The 21062-nt window shown below is 55.2% G+C and overlaps 1 protein-coding gene across 1 annotated transcript in view; it reads right to left on the reverse strand.

Annotated features, from left to right (window-relative positions):
- Positions 1-5953: 5953 nt before the first annotated feature.
- MYOM2 (myomesin 2) overlaps positions 5954-21062 on the reverse strand; it is a 70321-nt gene continuing 55212 nt past the window's right edge. The window contains exons 31-36 of the mRNA XM_045997151.1: positions 18346-18451; positions 10607-10770; positions 10338-10374; positions 8992-9014; positions 7860-7915; positions 5954-6622 (exon numbers count right to left, since the gene is read on the reverse strand). Coding sequence (XP_045853107.1) covers positions 6305-6622; positions 7860-7915; positions 8992-9014; positions 10338-10374; positions 10607-10770; positions 18346-18451 — 704 coding nt within the window. The 3' untranslated portion in view covers positions 5954-6304. The remainder of the gene's footprint in view (positions 6623-7859; positions 7916-8991; positions 9015-10337; positions 10375-10606; positions 10771-18345; positions 18452-21062) is intronic.

A 21062-nucleotide genomic window follows, 5' to 3' on the forward strand; every position in this document is an offset into this window, starting at 1 on the left:
GCTGGTGTATTCTGGATTTTTCAATTTTTTTGAGGGAGGGTTGGATGGCTATGTGATCACCAAGACAGCATGGTACTGGCATAAAAACAGACACATAGACCAGTGGAACAGAGTGGAGAGCCCAGATATGGACCCTCAACTCTATGGTCAAATAATCTTCGACAAAACAGGAAAAAATATTCAATGGAAAAAAGACAGTCTCTTCAATCAATGGTGCTGGGAAAACTGGACAGCCATATGTAGAAGAATGAAACTCGACCGTTCTCTTACACTGTACACAAAGATAAACTCGAAATGGATAAAAGACCTCAACATGAGACAGGAATCTCTCAGAATCCTAGAGGAGAACATAGGCAGTAACCTCTTCAATATCAGCCACAGCAACTTCTTTCAAGATATGTCTCCAAAGGCCAAGGAAACAAAAGCAAAAATGAACTTTTGGGGCTTCATCAAGATCAAAAGCTTCTGCACAGCAAAGGAAACAGTCAACAAAACAAAAAGGCAACCCATGGAATGGGAGAAGATATTTGCAAATGACAGTACAGACAAAAGGTTGATATCCAGGATCTATAAAGAACTTCTCAAACTCAACACACACAAAACAGATAATCATATCAAAAAATGGGCAGAAGATATGAACAGACACTTCTCCAACGAAGACATACAAATGGCTATCAGACACATGAAAAAATGTTCATCATCACTAGCCATCAGGGAGATTCAAATTAAAACAACATTGAGATACCACCCGACACCAGTTAGAATGGCCAAAATTAGCAAGACAGGAAACAACGTGTGTTGGAGAGGATGTGAAGAAAGGGAAACCCTCTTACACTATTGGTGGGAATGCAAGTTAGTGCAGCCACTTTGGAGAACAGTGTGGAGATTCCTGAAGAAATTAAGAATAGAGCTTCCCTATGACCCTGCAATTGCACTGTTGGGTATTTACCCCAAAGATACAGATGTAGTGAAAAGAAGGGCCATCTGTATCCCAATGTTTATTGCAGCAATGGCTACGGTCGCCAAACTGTGGAAAGAACCAAGATGCCCTTCAACGGACGAATGGATAAGGAAGATGTGGTCCATATACACGATGGAGTATTATGGCTCCATCAGAAAGGATGAATACCCAACTTTTGTAGCAACATGGACGGGACTGGAAGAGATTATGCTGAGCGAAATAAGTCAAGCAGAGAGAGTCAAGTATCATATGGTCTCACTTATTTGTGGAGCATAACAAATAACATGGAGGACATGGGGAGATGTAGAGGAGAGGGAGTTGAGGGAAACTGGAAGGGGAGATGAACCATGAGAGACTATGGACTCTGAAAAACAACCAGAGGGTTTTGAAGGGGGGGGGGGGGTGGGAGGTTGAGGAACCAGGTGGTGGGTAATAGGGAGGGCACGTACTGCATGGAGCACTGGGTGTGATGCCAAAACAATGAACACTGTTATGCTGTAAATAAACAAATAAAAAATAATAATAAAATTTTTTTAAAAAGTAAGACACGGGCAATCTTAAAATCTTATTTTTAGAAGATGCAAAATCTTTGTATTTCTCCCATGACTTGACCAGGTTTACAAGTACTACCCCCCCCCAGCTTCAACTGACACACAGTTGACACGTAACAATGTGTGAGGTGCACACGGTGTGGATCTAAGACGCTCACATTCTCCAAAGGATTCCCACCTAAGCGTCGCACCGCATAACTGCTCTTTTGTGGGAAGAACTTTTGAGGTCTGATCTCTGGGCAGCTTCCATTGAGAAGTCTGCTTACCTGTAGTCTCCAGACCGTGAACCAGATCCCCAGAGTTCACTCCTCATAAAAGGGGACGTTCATAGCCTTTGGCCAGCGTCTCTGCACTTGCCCTCCCCAGGCCCTGGTAATGACCATTTTACTCTCCTTCTGTGGCCTCTGCCGTTTCAGTGTGAGTGCTGAGCTGCCAGCAGGATGTGAGAAGCTGCAAGAAAAGCTTTGGGTCTCCTGGACCCTCCTTAGCCCTTGTCTCAGTTTCGGAAGCTCCTGGCCTGAGACACGATTGGCTTGAAGAGCACAAGTTCTGTAAATGCTGAATCACATTTCGGCTGCTTCCATTCCCACACATGCTCCTGTCTTCCTGTCCGGCTCCGAGTCCCAGATGAAGCCCACATCTGGGGTTGATTTAAATGAATCTGTATCTGGCTGTTCTCCTGAGGTGACCCTAGAGGCACTTTCAACAGATGGTCCCTTTATGCAAGAGCCCCACGTGCGCCCAGACCACCGAAATTCACTCTTTCTGTAATGGCTCTGAGTCCATATGCACTCTCTCATCAAAAGCATCGTTTCCTCAATTTTTGTAGACAAAAGGAAACAAGGCTTAAAGAGTCCAAGTGACGTGCCCCTGGTGACAGAGCTGCTCAGCCACTGAGCCAGGACCCGGGCCAGGAGGCGTGAGTGCCCCCGTCCTTGCTTGTCCTCGGCCGGGTGCTGTCGTTGTCCAACAGCCAGAGGTGTGCGCAGGGGGAGGCTGTGTCTGGGTCGCAGGCCTCTCTGACTACAACAAGCGTCAGAGGAAGCCCCGTGTGAACCCTGACATTGGCCTTAGCAGGGGAGTGTCCGCTCGCCCAGGGGCCGGCCCGTAGATGCAGCAGAGAGGCTATTGGGGCCCACAAGGAGAGCTTGGAGACAGATGGCGCACAGACAAATTGCCCAGGAAGGAGGATGCCCGCACCAAGTGCTGAAGACCCGGCTGAAGGCGGACAGCGGGACACAGCAGTGGGCTGGGCGGGAAACAGTACAGTGAGTGCAGTGACGAAGCAGGTGCCTGTGAGCACAGTGCAGTGGAGAACGGGAAAGGGAGGTGTGGGCACGAGTGAGTGTGTGAGTGACGAGCAGCTGAGCTGGGCTGTGTGGGAGCCACTGGGCCAGACTGCGCCCCCCCGAGCACCACGGGAAAGCGGCACAGACAAGAAGGCTACCATGTCCAGGACGCTGACGTGATCTTCAGGGGTCCCCACAGATTGTGCGTGGCTGCAGGGGACCACGGCAGCTGTGCAGTGACACCTGATGGCCCCATCATCATGGGACGGAAGCAGTCTGTGGAGGCAGAAGGCCTCTGGGCGTGCCACCCGGGGAGGACAGCACATCGCCGCAGTAGCGTGGGGGTCAGTGGACATGTCAGCTTGACTGGGCTGCAGGAAGCTGGTGCCTGTGAGGGTGTCTGAGCGAGATCAGCATGTGAATCGGGGCTGAGCCCGGAAACACTTCCTCCCCCCTGGGGGTGGCATCATCTAATTTGCTGGGGCCCAAATGGAGCAAAAAAGTCGCAGGAAGATGAACTCGCTCTGCCTGAGCTGAGACAGCCTTCCTCTGCCCGTGGACACTAGTACTCCTGCTTCGCAGGCTTTCCAACTCGGCCGAACTCCACCGCTGGTTCTCCTGGGTCTCCAGCTGCAGAAGCAGATGGTGGGACTTCCCAGCCTCCACAACCACATCTGCTATTCGTGTAATAAATCTACTCATACTGATCTATCTGTCTACATATCTGTCCATCCATCCATCCCTCTATCCATCCATCCACATGTCTATCTAATCTGCCTACATAGCTATCTATCCACCTATCTATCCATCCATCTACATATCTATTTAATCTATCTGCATGTCTGTCCATTCATCAATCTATCTAGACATCTATGCATCATCCATCAATCTACGTATTTATCTATCTTGTCTATCTACTTACCTATCTGTCCATCCATCCATCCCTCTATCCATCCATCTACATATCTATCTAATCTATCTACATATCTATCTATCCATCCATCCACCTATCCATCCATCCATCATCTACCTGTCTACATCTCTATCCATCCATGTATCTATCATCTGTCTCCTATTGGTTCTGTGTCTCTGAACACCCTAACTAACGCAAATGGTAGCACAACCAGGGATGCACAGCTTGAATTTAATCATGAGGAAACGTCAGCAAACCCATGTGAAGACACGCTCCATAAAATAACCTGAGTCTGTCCTTTAAAACTAATAACATAATTAAAGATAGAGAAGGACGGGAAACTGTCCCAGATTTGCGAGAAGTCAGGAGACATAACAACAAAATGTGATACAAGACCCCAAACTGGCTCTTGGACGGAGGAGAAACTCTAGAGCTTATTATTGGGATAACTAGCGGAGTCAGAATACGGATTATATGTTACAGTTTTGCATCAAAGGTGAGTTTCCTTTATTTGACAACTGGACTATGGTAACATAAAAGGATACCTTGTTCCTTGTTCTCGGGAAGCATAACCCAAAGCGTTAAGCGATGGAGAGGCAGGACAGGACACAGGCAGTGTGCCATCTTGTGGCTTTGGAAACAAATACATATGAATCATATGTATTCGTTCACGGAATCCGTGCCTCCGCCAGCCCCCTCTGTCCTCACGCCGTTCCACTGGCACAGGGTTCAGAGGGAGCCAGTTGGTATCCCAGAGCCTGAGTGTCTTTCTCTGATCAAGCAATGAGCTCTCCTCGCCCCGTCTCCTTGCTCCCCTGTCAGGTGTGGATTCTAGGACGGCAGACGACCGTTCTTCAGAGACTTAATGGATTTCCAGGTGACCCAGATAACGGGTGACCCAGATGTCTTCCCTGGCTACTTCCTTACCTCCTGCCTGCCAGGGAGTAACTGGTCATCAGACTGGGATTGCCCATATTGTGGGACATTTGCATGAATGCAGCAGGTGAAGGACTGCGATAAAAATAGTCAATGACCCCCAGCAACCAGACCTTGGATTCTGCATCCGCTTCTCCAGCATGAGGGACCAGGGGCCTTGGAGAAATGGCTGAGTCCTGGGCTGGGGCGGGGAAGGTGCAAAGGGGAGCCCGAGGGTCCACTGGAACAGGAAGCCAGGAAGCACTGACAGCAAATGGCAAGGACCTGGGGGCAAAAGCCAGAACGATCTGAGCAACAAGGCAAACAGCATAGTGTTGGATTATAACCCAGAGTACTGGATTATAACCCAGAGTTTTAAATAAGTCTCATGAGTTCACGCCGGTATCCATAGTGCCTGGCTAGAGAAACAAAAGGAAGAGAAGAGGCATGTCTTCCTCAGAGAAGACTCCTGAGTGTCTGTGCAGCTCTTCTCCCCTCCAGCAGGAGCTCATTCCACTGACCACCCACACCCTGCGCGTTGTCTGGCCCAAATGACCCAGAGCCAAGAATAGAGCAGTAAAGGGGGGGGGGGTCAGTGACGCTACCAGGGGAAGCCGGCCAGCACCATCTCCATGCGTGATGAAGGCCGGCGTCACCCCGGTGTGTGGGTGTCAGACACCTCCCCGCCGGGTCCATAGGGTCCAACCGCCGGGTTGATGAGGACGTGTCCACGCAGGTCCATTGGTGGTGACAAGGTCACCGTCCGGGCAGCTGCCAACAGTGGGCGAGGGAGGAACGCGGGAAACCTGTGCACCTTCTTCTTGGCTTTTCTGTGAACCGAAAATTGCTCTAAAAATATAAATTCTACCCCCCCAAAATGATATGGCTTTAAGAAATTCATTGTCTCTGATGGTTTTGAGTGATGCTTCTCTTCGTTCCAAAACCCCTAACTAGTCAACTAGCTCTCTAAGAAGGACCACGGTGGTCCAGGCGTCCTGTTCTCCTCTACAGAGAGTTTCAGATCTGCACTCTGAACATCTCTAAGTCCGCACAAGGGTGCCTTCTTGGGAATGATGGTCGTGTGGGGCCACTGTCCCCCCAGCCGTGGGGACGCCATGAAGTCCGGCCAGGTAGATGCCATGAGTGTGATCTGTGTCCCCCTCCCTGTCTCCAGATGGCATGCTTGCGGGCCCCTGGCTGTGCCACCAAATGGTAATCTGTAATTGAGCCCAGAGGGGGAGGTGATGGAGTTGGGTACGGCTTGATACAGGAGACCCACACAAGTTGCCTTTTAAAGCTTTATTCATCTACGGCAAGAGAAAACAATGCAACCCGGTCACACATGCATGCAAGGATTTTAGAGCTGATAGGTTGTCTGCCCCACAGACGGGAAGCAGCGCCATGCTGGGGGCTGGCCTCCCAGCATCCGCGGAAACCTGAGCGGGCTCCTTGCAACCCACTCTCTTGGTACCTGCAGACGTACGTCGTTGTAGCCTGCTGCAAACAACCTGGGCTTTCGCCCCTGGAGGGACATAAAAGAATGACAACCAAATGCCAAATTCAAAAGCGTCGGTGCATGCTGGCCCATCGGCACACGCGACCTCACTCACGGTCACCCGTCTGAGCAAGCACAGGCACTCGGGTGGCCTTCGCCCCGCCCCGGGCAGCTGCTGCGTCACGGGGCCAGCCCGGAGGCCGAGGCTGGGATGAGCTTCGGCTTCGCCTGCTGCGGTGGGGCGACGTCGGGGATCTTCTCCCCGTGCTTGTACACGCTGACAGTGACGTCGATCTTCTCGCCCCCATACTTGTTCTTGACGTTGATGCTGTACTTGCCCGAGTCCTCCGAGGTCACGCCCTTGATGGTCATGCTGACGTACTTGGCCTGCTCCACCTTGACCGAGAAGTGCTCGCTGAGCTCGATGTCCTTGTCGTTCTTGAACCACACTACTTCGGGGTCAGGGTTTCCGAACACCGTGCAGGTCAGGTTCAAGGTCTTCGGGGGTGGGGGAGAGAAGGGAGGGTTAGAAACACGGACATCGGGCTGCCTCTCCCACGGGAATGGGGCCGCACAGTCTACCCACACTCCACGTGGCTCGGTCAGGCCGCACACTTCCTGCACGCGAGCGCCAACCTGGACACGCAGGACCCAAAGACAGCAGGAAGCAAACAAGCTCCCAGCCTCACGGGCAGCTCGTGAGAAAGAGCAATGATCCTTTCTCCTATTTATTCGTGTCTTAATCATGACCTATGTCTTTAAAGGAAGGAGAGGAAATCACACTCTACATTCCACAGCAGACATGCTTAGCCTGTTTCCCAATGTCCCCTCCCTTCCAGCTTGTGGACCCCGTCTGCCAGGTCCTCCAGCAAATCCAGAGAAGACAGTATCTTATAAGGAGGCACCGGGTGCAGTCAACGCACTGTGACGCACGTGACCACGCGCTCAGCCCACGGGACAGCGGCGCTGCTGCTCGCCCCTCGGACACGTCCTTGTTGGGAGACCCACGATGACCCTGGCTCAGCTCCCCTCTAGGCTTGCCTTAGCTGCTAGAGAGAAGGCCTAGACATTTAGTCTGTCTGATAATACTCTCTCAGGTATCTGCTTCCCCCGGACATGGACCTAGAATGACTGGAGACCTGAGAGGTACCAACTCGATGTCAGGAGCTCCGCAGACCGGCCACAACCTAAACCTCCACTTGGTGCCTCCATCGCAACTTCCAAAATGGCCTGGACTGCTGAGCACAGATGCTTTCATTTCTCCCCTGACGCGGGTGGTTTCTGTCCTCCTACAGGGCGGTGGTCGGCCTGCTCCCTGTCTAGTGACTGCCACGAAGGGCCCGGGACTGGGGGGACGGCCGGAACCCGGGGGATGCCTGGGACCAGGGGCATGGGCAGGACCGGGAGGATGCCCAGGATCGGGAGGTTGCTGGGGCCTGGAACCCGCCGTGGCCACACACATGCTCTGGGACACCCGAGTCATGCACCCTGTCCCCGTGCTGCTACAGCTGCTGCTTGTGGGTTCAGAAGGGTAAACACCATCCTCTGGTAACACAGGGTTACAGAAGCAGCCTAAGACCAGCACCATGGTGGGTGGGCGCTCCCTGTCCTCTGGGGGCTGAGCGATACGCAGCCCCTCTCCCAGGCTCCCCAGACTCGCGGCGACAAGGAGGACTGCCCTGCGCTGCTGAAACCCCACACTGCCCTAAGTCTGGGTCCTGCTGCGTGTCCTTACCTTGCCCTCCATTATGGTCACCACATCAGGTAAGCCTCCAATCACCTTGCCACGATCTGAAACATGAAGGTGACTCAGTTCAGACAACTGTCCAAGGGCCATCTCTCCTGAGCAACCCCGTGCTGAGCAGCACGTAGGTACAAGTCAACCCGGGGGGGGCTCCCGCACTGTGACGTAAAGTCTCGGGTGTGCAGGGGGCAGCAGTGAATGCCCTCCAGGGAACGAGGGACGTGCGGGAGTTCACCAAGGGCTCCCTGTGGGGAACCCACTCCAGCCAAACGCACCCTGTTAGGGAGAGGGGTGCTGTGCATCCGGAAAGCCGGGCTTCCCATTTTCTGTGTATGATGACACTCTGACATCCTCGGCTGAGGAGATGGCCCCTCCCAGGGTGTTCGATCTCAGAGAGCGCCAAGGGCCCAGCCTGTGTCAGGCCAACCACCCCGCCCGGAGCCAGGCGGCCTCCGCTGATCCTTCACAGAGGAGACCACGCTCCTGGGCCCCACCTCCCCGACCTGGCCCGCACCTGGGAGCAGCAGCCCTCTACCATGATCATCCCAGGGCCTGGGGACAGGCAACGAGGGACCGCCCCTACTAACCAAAGCCCACTGAAATAACACAAACGAGCCAGGCCTACACCGTTTGCCCCGCCTGCCTGTCCCAGGGAAACCCCAACAAACGCTGGGATCTAGGCACGCCCCTCACTCCCACCTCCAGACCTGGCCCTTCCCCGCGGGGCTCCGGGAGGCGGGGATCCCAGCTCGAGGACCTGCGAGGACCTGCAAGTGTGACGAACGGATTTCCTGAGCCTCGGCCCTCCCTGCTCTGCCTATGGCCGCACCTGCTGCGCATCTCCGAGAACACGGGGGGGGGGGGGGGGGAGGGCGGAGGGTGGAGGGAGAGAGGAGCCCCAGAAGGAACAACAAGCCACAGCGGGAAGCCGGGCTGGGCTGGGCAGAGCGGGATGTGTTGGCAGAGTCGGAATGTGGGTGTTGGGAGTCATGGGAGGTTCCCCATCTCGCTGGCAGGTTTGCTACTTAACATTTAACACACAACGTTGAAAGGCTACAGTGTGGTCCCTCTGCCCCACCCCAAGATAACAGGCAGCGCTTGTTACAATGTGACAGGTACTTACTCTTCTCTGCAAAAGCAGCCGCCCTAAAAATCGAAGGGAGAGAATAAAAAGAAAGTCGTGAGAAAACGCGACCTTGACAAGCATCGCATGTTTCAGACCTTCGCTGGGCAGGAAAGCGAAAGCGAGGAGAACACGTGTTCGCCTCCTCTCCTAGGAACACGTTCGGGGCAAGCACCTGAGCAACTAGGCGCCCTATCTGAGCACTTTTCCTGGTGTCTCCCCCTGTCGCCGCTGCGGGCGGTGGCGGGAGGCACCGTCTTTTGGCTGGTGACACCCGTGGAATGGCGCAGGGCTCGGGCATGTAGTTTGGAGAGGTTTCTTTTTTCACCAAATTCATCAGATTGCACTGGAGATTTTTAGATATTTTTGAAAACTCTGGCTCCTGGTTTATCTTAGCTGCCTGTTTGTTCCTTCAAAACTCATTTATTGAATGACCCAGTACGGCCACTGACCGACCGCTCTCCTTTTTGGATGCTCCGAAATTCAGATACGTGTTTAAAAATCCCAAGGGATTACTTAAAAATTCTCTCAGAACAATGGGATATTATCCAGCACTAAAAATATACGAGGCTTCAAGCCACACAAAGGCAGGGAGGAACCCTAAATGCAGATCGGTGCACGAAAGATGCCAGCGTGGACATGTGCGCACTGCAGGACTCCAAGTCCAGGACGTGCTCAGAAAAGCCAAACCACGGAGACAGGACAAGCCCCAGGATCAGTGGTTGACAGAAGAGAGGGGACAGGAGGTGTGAACAGGGAGCCCGCAGGGTTTTAGGGCAGTGAATATGCTCTGTGTGATCCCACCGCTGAGGACACACGCTGTCACACACTTGTCCCAACCCCCAGAATGGATCACACCCACAGGAACCCCGACGTCCCCCGCAGACTGTGGGTAAGGACGTGTCCCTGCGGGTCCATCGCTGGTGACAAATGCACTGTCTGGGGGTGCTGGTGGGGGTAGCGGGGGGCGGGCAGGGGACGGGCAAGGGGTGCACAGGAACTCTCTGCACCTCCTTCTCAATTTTGCTGTGATAAAATCACTCAAAAAAATAAAGCCTTTAAAAAGAACGTAAACATATAACATTTTAAAAACTGCTCTGTATGACACGTTGTCATAATCCTAACTCTTTCAGAAATCTGTCGTTTTCATCATCAAAAGCAACCCTGGGTTATGACGACTCTAGAAAGTTAATTTATAAAAACATGCACAGTTTAGGAGGACGCCTGCCCTCTGCCATTTTTCTGTGGGTGCCAGGATGCCCCATGTTTCTGCACTTGGACGAGTGGCCCCCGGGGGACAGACCACCATGCAGACGTGCAAATCCGTGCAGACGTGCAAATCTTACTTGAGCTGCTGGAATTCGGCAAACGCCTCATCGAACGCTGTAAGGAAATGTCGCAAACAGTTTAATGGTTTCCTTGTGTTTGGCTTTTCTCTCACTCAGGTGCTTTATCAGCGAATTGACTTAATGAGGACAAACAGCCAAAGGGATAAGCTGATTATTCAGAAAAAATTTTCTCTGAGTGAAAATCATAAAATCAGAGCATTTCCTCTTCCGGCATTGTGGTGGATCCATGAACCCAAAATCGGGAGAGGCCACAGGACGGATCTTACCCTGCCCAGACAGGTCGAGGGAGCGCTGATGTTTATCTTTGCCGTCAAAAATCTCGAAGGTGTATTTCCCTTTGTCCTTCTCCGTAGGCTCACAGATCTGCAGCCAGGCCATCTCCTCGCTGCCGCCAATCCTCATATGCTCGCTGGATGCAATCTTGGCATCTCTTTAAAAAAAAAATAAAGAGTTAACAGAAACTCATTTCAACTTAGAAACTTATATGCAAGATGGCCATGAGGCAAGGGACCCACATTTGGCGCGGAGCCCTGCTGGGCTGGCTCGTGCTTGTGTCACGAGAGATTTTTCTGAATATTGTAAATGTATTAACTACATCAGTCACTCTGAAACTGAACCTGATGCCTGGTTTTTAAAGAAACGTTCTTATTTAATATATTCTTGCTGGCCACAACATAATAGACTCAAAAATGCTCTCTGTGGACCGGCATTTTTTTTTCCTCAGAAGTTTTCGAATGACCAGATGTCAGCAACGGCACTTCCGGATAGAAACCCCAAGAACTCAAAGCGGGGACACAAGTACCTGCACCACGTTCACCGCAGCATCGTTCACTAGACCCTAAAGATGACAGCACCCAGTGCCCGTCACCGCGAGAATGAAGAAGATGTCAACGTCAGGTACAGAGACAACGCAACGGTGTTCAGCCCAAAAAACAGAGGGAATTCTGACACCTGCTACAGTGTGGATGGCCTCGGAGGACATTACACACTGCAGAGTGAGAGAAGTCACCCGCAAAACACGCAGACTGCAGTGATTCTACAGGGAGGCCCCTGGAGTGGTCGAGTTCACGGAGACAGAGAGTGGGATGGTGCTGGCCGGGGGCTGGGGAGACAGCAACAGGACGTTGGTCCATCCCAGGGATGCCAGCGCTCAGACCGCCTCATTCCCATGCACAAACAGAAAATTCACCTGTACATAGTGATTCTCAGTTCTGCAGACAGAAACCCTCTTCCAAAGAAAACATGCCATGCTGTGGGCTGGCCAATCAGTCCCAAGCCTGAAACACCAGGGACAGGGAGGAGCCCACGTGTGCAAACACCCCGACAGAAACTTTGGTTGGTGACGCACAGCATGAACGTCGCAGCAGGACAAAGAGGAGCTTCCTCACGCCTTGCACGCCCCGACGATCGGCATTTGGACAGACCATGTGGCAGACCACCCGGTGTGGACCGGTGGGGAGCTAAGCCCGCCGTGACAGCTTGTGGCCTGACCCACCACAGCCGAGGAAAGGGCAGCTAACATGCATGGAGAGCCTCTCCCAGGCAGAGGAAGGAGACACCCTCTATCCAACATGAACGCCCCGGCCGTGCTGCCGCGCCCCCTCCCTCGGCTGTGGCTGGTGCTGAAGCTCAGCCTAGAGGCCTCCAAGCTCTGCTGGGTCCGCACCCGGCCATGGGGCTCCAACACGGTCATCTGCACTCAGGACGCTCGCGGAAGCTCTCTGATGAGGTGAGGATTTTAACATGAGCCCCGCACATGAATGAGGCCTCTCTGCACCCATCCCAACGCTCTAGGTCTCCTGCTGGGAACGTCACCGCCCCCTCCCTGTGTGAAGGGACGGGACACTGCCTTGGGATTTGCAGCATGTCCCCAGGTCAGCTGAGAAGGGGTGACCTCAGCGACACCAGGGATTTGCGCTCTGCCTCAAAGGCTGTGCCCGGGACAGCTGGGGAAGAGGAAGGGTTGCCTCTCTGCACGCCTGCAGCCCCGAGTGTGGCTGGCCCTGGGGGCTTCCCTGTGCCACGTTCTCCAAGGGTCTGGGGGCTGCGGAGGTGCTTGTCTCTACTTCCACCAATTGAAATACATCGTCCTCAAAGAGGAAGACTGCTGTGCTCTGGGCACACAGGTCGGGATGGTCAGGCGTCTGCGTTCATTAGTGTGTACAAGAGACAGACGGACGGGGACAGATGGACAGGGCAGAGAGTGGAGCAGCTTCCGTGGGGCATGGCCGGAAGCCCACGAGCTGCCTGGGCCGTGAAGAAACATGACGGAGTTTGCATGTTACCAGCCACATTGGACCCAGCTTTCTTCAACGCATGGAACTCACGCGGCCCCAGGGTCACCGTACACACTTGGGAAACAGTGACACTTCCCGCTCCAGAAGAGTTAAGGCTCTGTTGAAAACGTCCCGTTCGGATGGTGACGCATTTACAAACTCAGCAGCTCACTTGGAGACAACAGCACGATTTCCTTCCGTCTCCGTCTTCTGTGCTCAGGGAGGAAGCGAGCGTCCCAGAGCAGTTCAAGCAGGTACAGATGGCCTCCTGGCTTCCACGCGCTGAACACCACCGGCCAGATCAGCAGCAGAGACGGACGGACACCTGCCCGCCACGGCGGCGCCCGCTCCCCAGCCACGGGGCCCTTCGCCATTCAAGTCTGACTTACAGAAAGCAACACTCCACCACCTTGAGTGTCTTTGGGTGAAGACCATCCGCGTCCACGCGACGTCACTCAGCACTGAGGAAGGGTAAAAGCCCCTGCACTTGGGGGGGGTGGCGGTGCGTGCTGCTCTCCTCAGGCCCCATGCGCTGCCCCCAGGAACGCCCACTGCTCCCCGAGGGCAGGGGTGTCACAGTTCTGCAGCGGTTACCCTGCTCCCCCCCGGAGCTCCAGCTTAGAAAGAAGCTGCTGTCTTAGGACAGGGATGTGCCTTCACCCCAATCCTGGCTGAGCTGCCAGGACCGAGCTCAGAGCCAGCCCTCCCAGAGCCCCACACTGTCTTGGGCCGTGTGCTGATTCTGTCCCCCGGGTAGCAGCGAAGCCCTTAGCGGGAGATGGCGACACGCTGCCCCACACGCCCTCCCCCAGCTCAGCTCTTCCGCTGGGACAAATCCCCACTGCCGGCCCCCTCCCCGGAGCCAACACAGCCCCCCAGGCCCGCGCCCTCTCTGCTTGCTTCCCACTGAATTCAACAATGCTTAAGAAGACACTTCTCAAAAGAAGACATCCAGACGGTCAACAGACACATGAAAAAGTGCTCCACATCACTCGGCATCAGGGAAATACAAATCAAAACCACAATGAGATATCACCTTATACCAGTCAGAATGGCTAAAATTAACCAGTCAGGAAATGACAGATGTTGGTGAGGATGCGGAGAAAGGGGAACCCTCCTCCACTGTTGGTGGGAATGCAAGTTAGTGCAGCCACTCTGGAAAACAGCATGGAGGGTCCGCAAGAGCTTTCTCTATTAAAAACAGAGCTGCACTATGTCCCAGCAAATGCACAACTAGGTATTTACCCCAAAGACACAGCTGCAGTGAAAAAAACAGGCACGTGCACCCCAATGTTCATAGCAGCAATGTCCACAAGGGCCAAACTGTGGAAGGAGCCCAGATGTCGGTCCACAGACGAATGGATAAAGAAGATGTGGTCCATATGCACAATGGAATACGACTCAGTCATCGAAAACATGAAATCTTGCCATTTGCAGCAACATGGATGGAACTAGAGGGTTTCCTGCTGAGCGAAATCAGTCAGTCAGAGGACAATACACAGGAGACATGCACGGAGTTTCCATGTATTGTCCCCAGACACTTCCTAATTACAGAGCGAAAGCTGGTGATGTTGCAGGGGACAGACCTGGGAAGCCACCTGTCAACCAGGTGAGCGTCTGTGTCAGCATCGCTTCCCCTGCACGCCGACCACGAAGGAACGCCTTCGATCTCATCACGGGAAACCACGAGGCAGACCCAAGTGGACGGCTGCTCTGTAAAGCACCGGACCAGAACGCTCCGGGGACGCCCAGCTCCCAAACGCCAAGGACGGACGGACTGAGGAGCTGCCCCAGGTTGCAGGACACTGAAGAGCCAAGACGGTTAGTGCACAGTGACGTCCCGGAAAACCAGCACAACACAGGTTAGGTCTGCAGCTCAGGGCGGAGGACCGTGCCGCCGTCCACCTCCCGGTTTTCCTCCCACGAAGCCGGACGACAGCCGCGCAGGAACTGTACTACGTGTGCGACTGTCCGAGAAGCCTCAGAGTGGTTTGTATCTTACAGTGAAAGTATTTAAATGATGCTATGTTAAAACAAGTCGTTGGAAGGGACACAGCGCTAAAGTCTAAAAACTAAGTCGTAGCCGGGCGAGCCAAGGCTGCCCTTCCAGAGACGGGAGGTGTCAACACAGATGCGCTGTCCCAGGAGGAAAGTGACAGTTGGCTCCTCTCCTGCCGGTCAGATGGTCACGGGACCTCCCTCCGGATTCTACCTCCCGTGAGTAGGCAAACGCAGATACTGGCAATCCCCCCCCCAAAATCAGGAGCTATTTACCTCTGGCAGGGGGTGCAGCCCTGAAAGACAGGAGCCTGCGAGGGGCTGGCAATCCCCCCCCCAAAATCAGGAGCTATTTGCCTCTGGCAGGGGGCGCAGCCCTGAAAGACAGGAGCCTGCGAGGGGCTGGCAATCCCCCCCCCAAAATCAGGAGCTATTTGCCTCTGGCAGGGGGCGCAGCCCTGAAAGACAGGAGCCTGCGAGGGGCTGGAACCATCCGGCAAGTTTTACTCCCACCCCCGTGAGAGCCACAGGCATGAACACAGGCTGCCGCGTGCTTCCAGGCAGGTGCATGAGTGGACGGGCTGGGAAGCATCTGTCTCAGGCAGGGAGTCCCACCGAGGACACGATCTCATAGCTGGAGAGCCAGAGACACCCCCTCCGGTCACCCCGCCGGAGCCCATCCTGCACACCTCGGGACAGGCTGAGGGACCGCAGAGGTCCAGGGATGCACAGAAGCCTGTCTGGGGCCTGACGCACAGCCGGGTGTCCCTTCCCCCAGCTGCTTCACTAGATCTCAAGGGCTCCTCCGTGCGTGGAATTTCCCCAGCAGAGTTAGAATCCATGTTGTGAGATTCACGGCAGCTGGGGTTCGGGGTTGACATTTCCTGGGTGTGGGGATGCCACGAGGCCTCTGGGGTCAGCAGCCTGAGACCCGCACTATGGACGGCACATGAATTTCTCCTCTGAGCAGGAGGATGCAGTCCTGTCTCGGAAACGCGGCTTTACTCAGCGTCACTGTGGTTCTGGAGAGGTCTGCAGGCCTCTCCTTGGAGGGCACCTTCACCCCTGGACGCTTTCCACTGCGTTCTTACCGAGGAACAGCCGTCCTCGCTCCCACCCGCGTGTCTCCAGGTCCTCACCAGCCTCGATTGATCCGTGCAGCTCCTGACACGAAGAAGTCAGTGTCCCCAGTCGAGCCTGCACCCATGACGGCCCTGGGCCGCCCTGTGTCTGTCCAGCAGCAGTGAGTCTCCGAGGGAGTGGGTGTTCCTAGTCTCCTCCATTTTCCTGTTTCCAAATCACTTATTTAATAGTCAAAGAGTGAAACACGACCCAGCGTGGTATCTCAGCAGCCACAGACCCGCAGCACCCGGTTCACTATTGCTGAACAGTCGAGGAGGATCGAGGTCAAGGTTTATCTTAGCCCTTGAGGTGCTCAAGGAAGACCCGGGGGTTGTGCGGCAGACTCTGTTTGGAGGGGAGAAGACACAGGGATGAGGCCCCGGGGGTCCACGGAGATCTCCGACGCTGCCCCCTTCTCTGTGGGCTCTCGCAGCCTTTCCACCTGATGCCTCCTCGTCCAGGAGTCACGCACCTGACCCGAGCCCTGACTTCTCCATCTGTCCGTCCGTCTGCCCGTCTGTTTGAACCCCCACAAGCCTGACAACCCCACGCAGGGAGCTGGAGAGAGTCAGACCAACTACTACCTACGTCCCCGCTCTTCCACGCGCTGCGGGGCTTGGAGCAAACCCACCGCATTCCTCCGCCGAAACCTCGGCTTCCACATCGATGACGGTGGGGAGTCGCACCCAACCCGGGACTGTGTAACACGCTGTGTGCACAGTGTGTAACGTACAGTGGTCGTGACAGCGACACAGACCTCCTGCCAGGGCCAGGGCCGGCACGTCTACCGACCCGCATGCGTGTGTGCGCGTCCACGCGGGCGAGCGTTCCCACGGGTGTGCATCGGTGTGCTGCAAGTGTGCTCACGCGAGTGTGAGCGGTGTGTGTTTGTGCAGGTGTGTGACGTGTGTTCACGCAGATGTCGATGTGCCTGCACACAGGTGTGTGCGTTCACGTGGGTGAGCGTGTGCTCACGTGCGGTATGTGTTTGTGTGGGTGTGCGAGTGCTCACACGTGTGCGTCTACATGGGTGTACCTTCGTGTGGGTGTGAGTGTGCTTGCACAGGCGTGTGTGTGTCCACGCAGGTGTGCAGGCCCATCCCGTCTGTGTGCCCAGTGCCTGTGCAGCGGGTGCCGCTCTGGGCAAGCGTGGAGGACGGAGCAGCTTGTCCGGGGACAGCCCAGGGTCAGCAGGGAACACAGGACACACGTCCCAAGCACGGAGGACCTGCTACAGGACAGCACACGCCGGGACCCAGCAGCACAGGAAGGAAGTCAGGAATGCTCCTGTCCAGGGAGCGCTGGGGTCACCTGGAGACAGATGGACCCACTCGTCTGAGAAAACGCTCCTTCAGGGGAAGTTTCAGCACAAAACTCCTCCGAGGCTGCCCCGTTAGCGGGGCCTTCGCCACGGGACCCTGCCTCTGAGGCACAGACCCTCCACGGGGTCCGCAATGACCCCGCCTCCACCGGATGCCACGCTGGCAGAAACAGCCCACCCGGGGGTCAAACGGGGGAGAAAATCAAGAAGATCCACCAGACTCCCAAACAGAGGCACCTGGACAGACGATGCTTTCAAAAGTGAGATCGCCGCGAGCACAGCCCCCGCCTCAGAAGTGTGCGAGAAGGAGCACACGGAGAGGTAGGATGTGCTTTGGTGGACGGAACATCAGAAAAAAGGGAAAAAGGAAGAAAAGTGTGATCCATTAGGATGGGTTTCCTAAATGAAGGCGTACCACTAAGACTGCAATGATTCTAAATGTGCGATTCAACAAAACAGTTTCAAGCTGATGAAAACAGTAGATACAATGAACACAGACAACGACTTAAGTAGATACAAGTAAAGGCAGGGTGTGGACACGGGGGCTCAGCTCACCACGGGACCAGGAGCTTGGTACCCAGACTTCACTGAAAACAGGGGCTAGGAACGCTGCCGGTCGGAGCAGAGACGGAGCAGAAGGGGCACCCTGGCCCCCTCCTCCTTCAGCTCCGGGGGAACGCCGACCTCGGTCTGGCCTGCTCAGTGGCCTGCAGCTCCAAGCAGCGGCTCTAGGGACACCCTTGGGGTGCGGGTTTTAAAGGCCCAGACCCCAGGGCCGGGCACCGGGGCTCGCCCGTGTCGCGACCACAACAAAAGTCTCGGTGCTACAGGAGTGAACCCCAAGCACCTGGAGAAGCTGCAGGCCGCCAACGAGAAACACGGAAAACCTGCGTTCAGATGGGACCTCATTTCCTTTCTTCCTTTAACTCTGGACTGACTTTGGCCCTTCTCTTCTCAATCTAGCCAGTGAGGAGCTGGCAGACTGGGCATGGGGAGTGGGTCTCCACCGACTATTTCCCATCAGCTGCCTGCTCGGCTACAGACAACCCGTGTGCCTCCCCATTTGGTAAAACCCAGACGGTGCAGAAATGTGTCTCTGGTACCTTCAAGGATTTCTCTGTCTTTCCCCTCCTGGAGGTCCCCTCTATGGCCGTGATGTTCCCTGCCCCGGGCCAGGGTTGTCGAGAGGAGGGGCAGTGCCGTGACAGGCGGCCAGGGGCACAGTGTCCAGCTGTATGCGTCGGGCACTGCTCCACCTGTGGCCACCATCAGTCACGCTCATACTTACTTGTGATACCAGTTCACTTTCATTTCTTCGGTAAAGTATTTCAGAAAACACTGAAGTCTTATTCCTTCTTCGGTGCACAGCACCTTCAGGGGAGAAGCAGACGCCCCTGCAGAAAACAAACAGACTCAGACCAAGAGAAGCGGCGCAGCAGCCGTCGGAACACAAAGGTGCGAGGGCAGGGACTCTGCTCTGTCCCGTGTAAACGCAGCCTCTGGTCTGTATGTTCTGGCCACACGTTCCTCTCACCCTCCCCACACCGTATCCATTCACTCCCCGAGCGCCCGCCAAGGCCAGATGTGTCCGAAATCCTCTTTGCTGAATACTGCAAAGGACACGGAACGTTAGAGAAAGGCTCAACATCTGCCCCTTGGCCGCTGAGCTTAAGAAGAGGAGGGAAATTCTGGCACACGGCTCAGTAACACGGTGAATTCCGCATTAACTGATCTGGAACTTAAGTGTTCTGAAAGGTGACTCCGCAGAAATGACCCAGGAAGGTGTCAAGGACTCGAAAGGCTACGGTCCATCCTCAGATGAGCAAAGACCGGGTAAGAGGGAAGAAAGGCAGGAGAAGCCACGGGGGTGAGGAAAGCCTAGGAAACGAGTGAGAGTGTCGTTCATGTGTCTGGAGTGGGAACTCAGCCGGCCGGGCTGGGGCAGGCGCGGGTGGGGAGCTGGGAGCTGAGATTTATCAGACACGTAACTTCAGGGAATTTACACGGACCCATGGTACTACTCAGGCACCGAGAAGATACTATTTACGGAATCAGCAAACTAAAAGAAAATGATATGGTTAAAACAACCGACGAGGGTGTGATGGAGAAGGACTTTTGAAACGCACCACGTGCTTAGGCGATAAGCCACCAGGAACGTCTGCTACGAACCCTCCAGACACCCACAGACTCCACATGACCCTCATACTCCTGGGAGCTCGTCTGAAGGAAAAATCCCGAATACTGAAAACAGCCTCTCTGTTCACGGATGAGCACCGTATGGCTACTAATAACAGTGAGCAGCGGTCACTGTCCCTGTAAGGAGGACTTTAGAGCACAGACCAGCAGTTCCATGGAACAGCACGTGACTATCGACATAAATCGTGGAAACGTGGGTAATTATCGTAAACTCTGGCAAAAAAAAAAAAAAAAAAAAAAAAAAAAAAAAAAAAAACAAGAAACAAATTGTATTTATGACTTTGTGTAAAGAAATAGAAACCAAAATAAAAACGGCCGTGACGGTGGTGGTCCCTGATTTCCACTTACTGTCGCATGAGCCCCCGCAAGGGAAGATCAGCCAACAGACACTCCGGGGGAAACCGCTTTCCCAAGGCGATTGGAAGAACTCCCCAAGGAAGGGTCTGTGCACCCGCTCACGGCAGTGCCCTCGGGTCGCCTCTGTGACCTCTGCTCCTGCTGAAACTCACCGCTCCCCGGAGACGTGAAGCACGCACAAACCCAAACACAAAGACGAGAGCCGCGACAGACCTCTCGAAGGCAGGGGGCAGGGGTGAAGGGTAGGGGGCTGTGTGAGCAGAGGGGCTGAACTGATGGCCGAGTGCGGCGCAAGGCCCTGACTTGGGGCCCGGGGGAATGGAGGGTTGGAGTGACCAACAGGGAGGTCACCGGACACCCACGCGGGGCACAGAGACACCCTGGCCTCCGCCTCCCCCGCATCGGTGCGCCCCTGCTCCTGTACCTTCCGAGAGCCTGAGCTACAGCAGCTCGCTGGGGCGGGGCAGCAGGAGCTCAACGGGGGGAGCCAGGGCAGCTGGGTGGGCGCGTGTCAGTCGCCCTGTCCACCCCGGGATGCCTGCCCTGCTCACCTCCCACACGGCCCCTTCAGCCGCAGCGTTTGGGACGCTTGGAACCGCGGCACAATGGGGCACCACCGAGCTCCGAGCCAGAGACCGTGCGCCCTCCGACACCTCCCTGCTGGGAGCAGGAGCTTCCCCCTGGGGCCTCCCCCGACCCCGCGGCCTCATGTCCCAGATGTGTCAGAGCTCCGGGGCCTCAGGCAGGACAGCCTTCAGCTCAAGGAAGGACGAGGATTCTCCTGGAAGGGCCAAGGGGCACAGTGCTGCACGGGGGAGGGGTGCGGGGGTCAGAAGCCAGTGGGCAGACAGAAGGAGGAAGGAGGAAGGGCTGAGAGAGGGGAGGGGCAGGCGCTCCTGTGCCCCCCGGCCACGGCCCAGCGAGGGAACATCCACGTGAGCAGCTGCACTCAAGCCTTCTCCTTCCCCGTCCCTCCATGTCTCACTCCTCCTGGACAGAGAGGACGACAGTGATGGAAAGCAACAGGCAAGAAGAGGAAAATGCAAGCTGGGGACACAAAGTGCCTGGCGTGGTCTGGACTTGCTGGAAGTTGGGACATAACTGAAGCTGCGGAGAAAGGACAGGGAGCGACGTGTCCTCCCTGCGCTTCTCCTGCATTGAAGATGGGAGGGGAGGGGGGCGGGCTGACCCCTCAGCTTGCCTCCGGCTCAGGCCCTGTCTCCGAGACAGCCGACACACATCCTTGAACACCAAACAGCAGAAATGGCGTAGTCTTAGGAAAGGCCAACTCGCCTCAAGTTCAGGGTCACGTTCCAGACTGTTACAATCAGAATCAGGAAGTGATCAGACACCCAGAAGGACTTCCGGTCAAGCAGAGAGGAAACAAAGTGCCGCCTGGGAAACACAGACTGACAGAGGAAGGGCCACGCTAGAGAATTTCCCAACTCGAAG

The sequence above is a fragment of the Meles meles genome, chromosome 2 (assembly GCF_922984935.1).
Source record: "Meles meles chromosome 2, mMelMel3.1 paternal haplotype, whole genome shotgun sequence".
Taxonomy (NCBI): Eukaryota; Metazoa; Chordata; class Mammalia; order Carnivora; family Mustelidae; genus Meles; species Meles meles.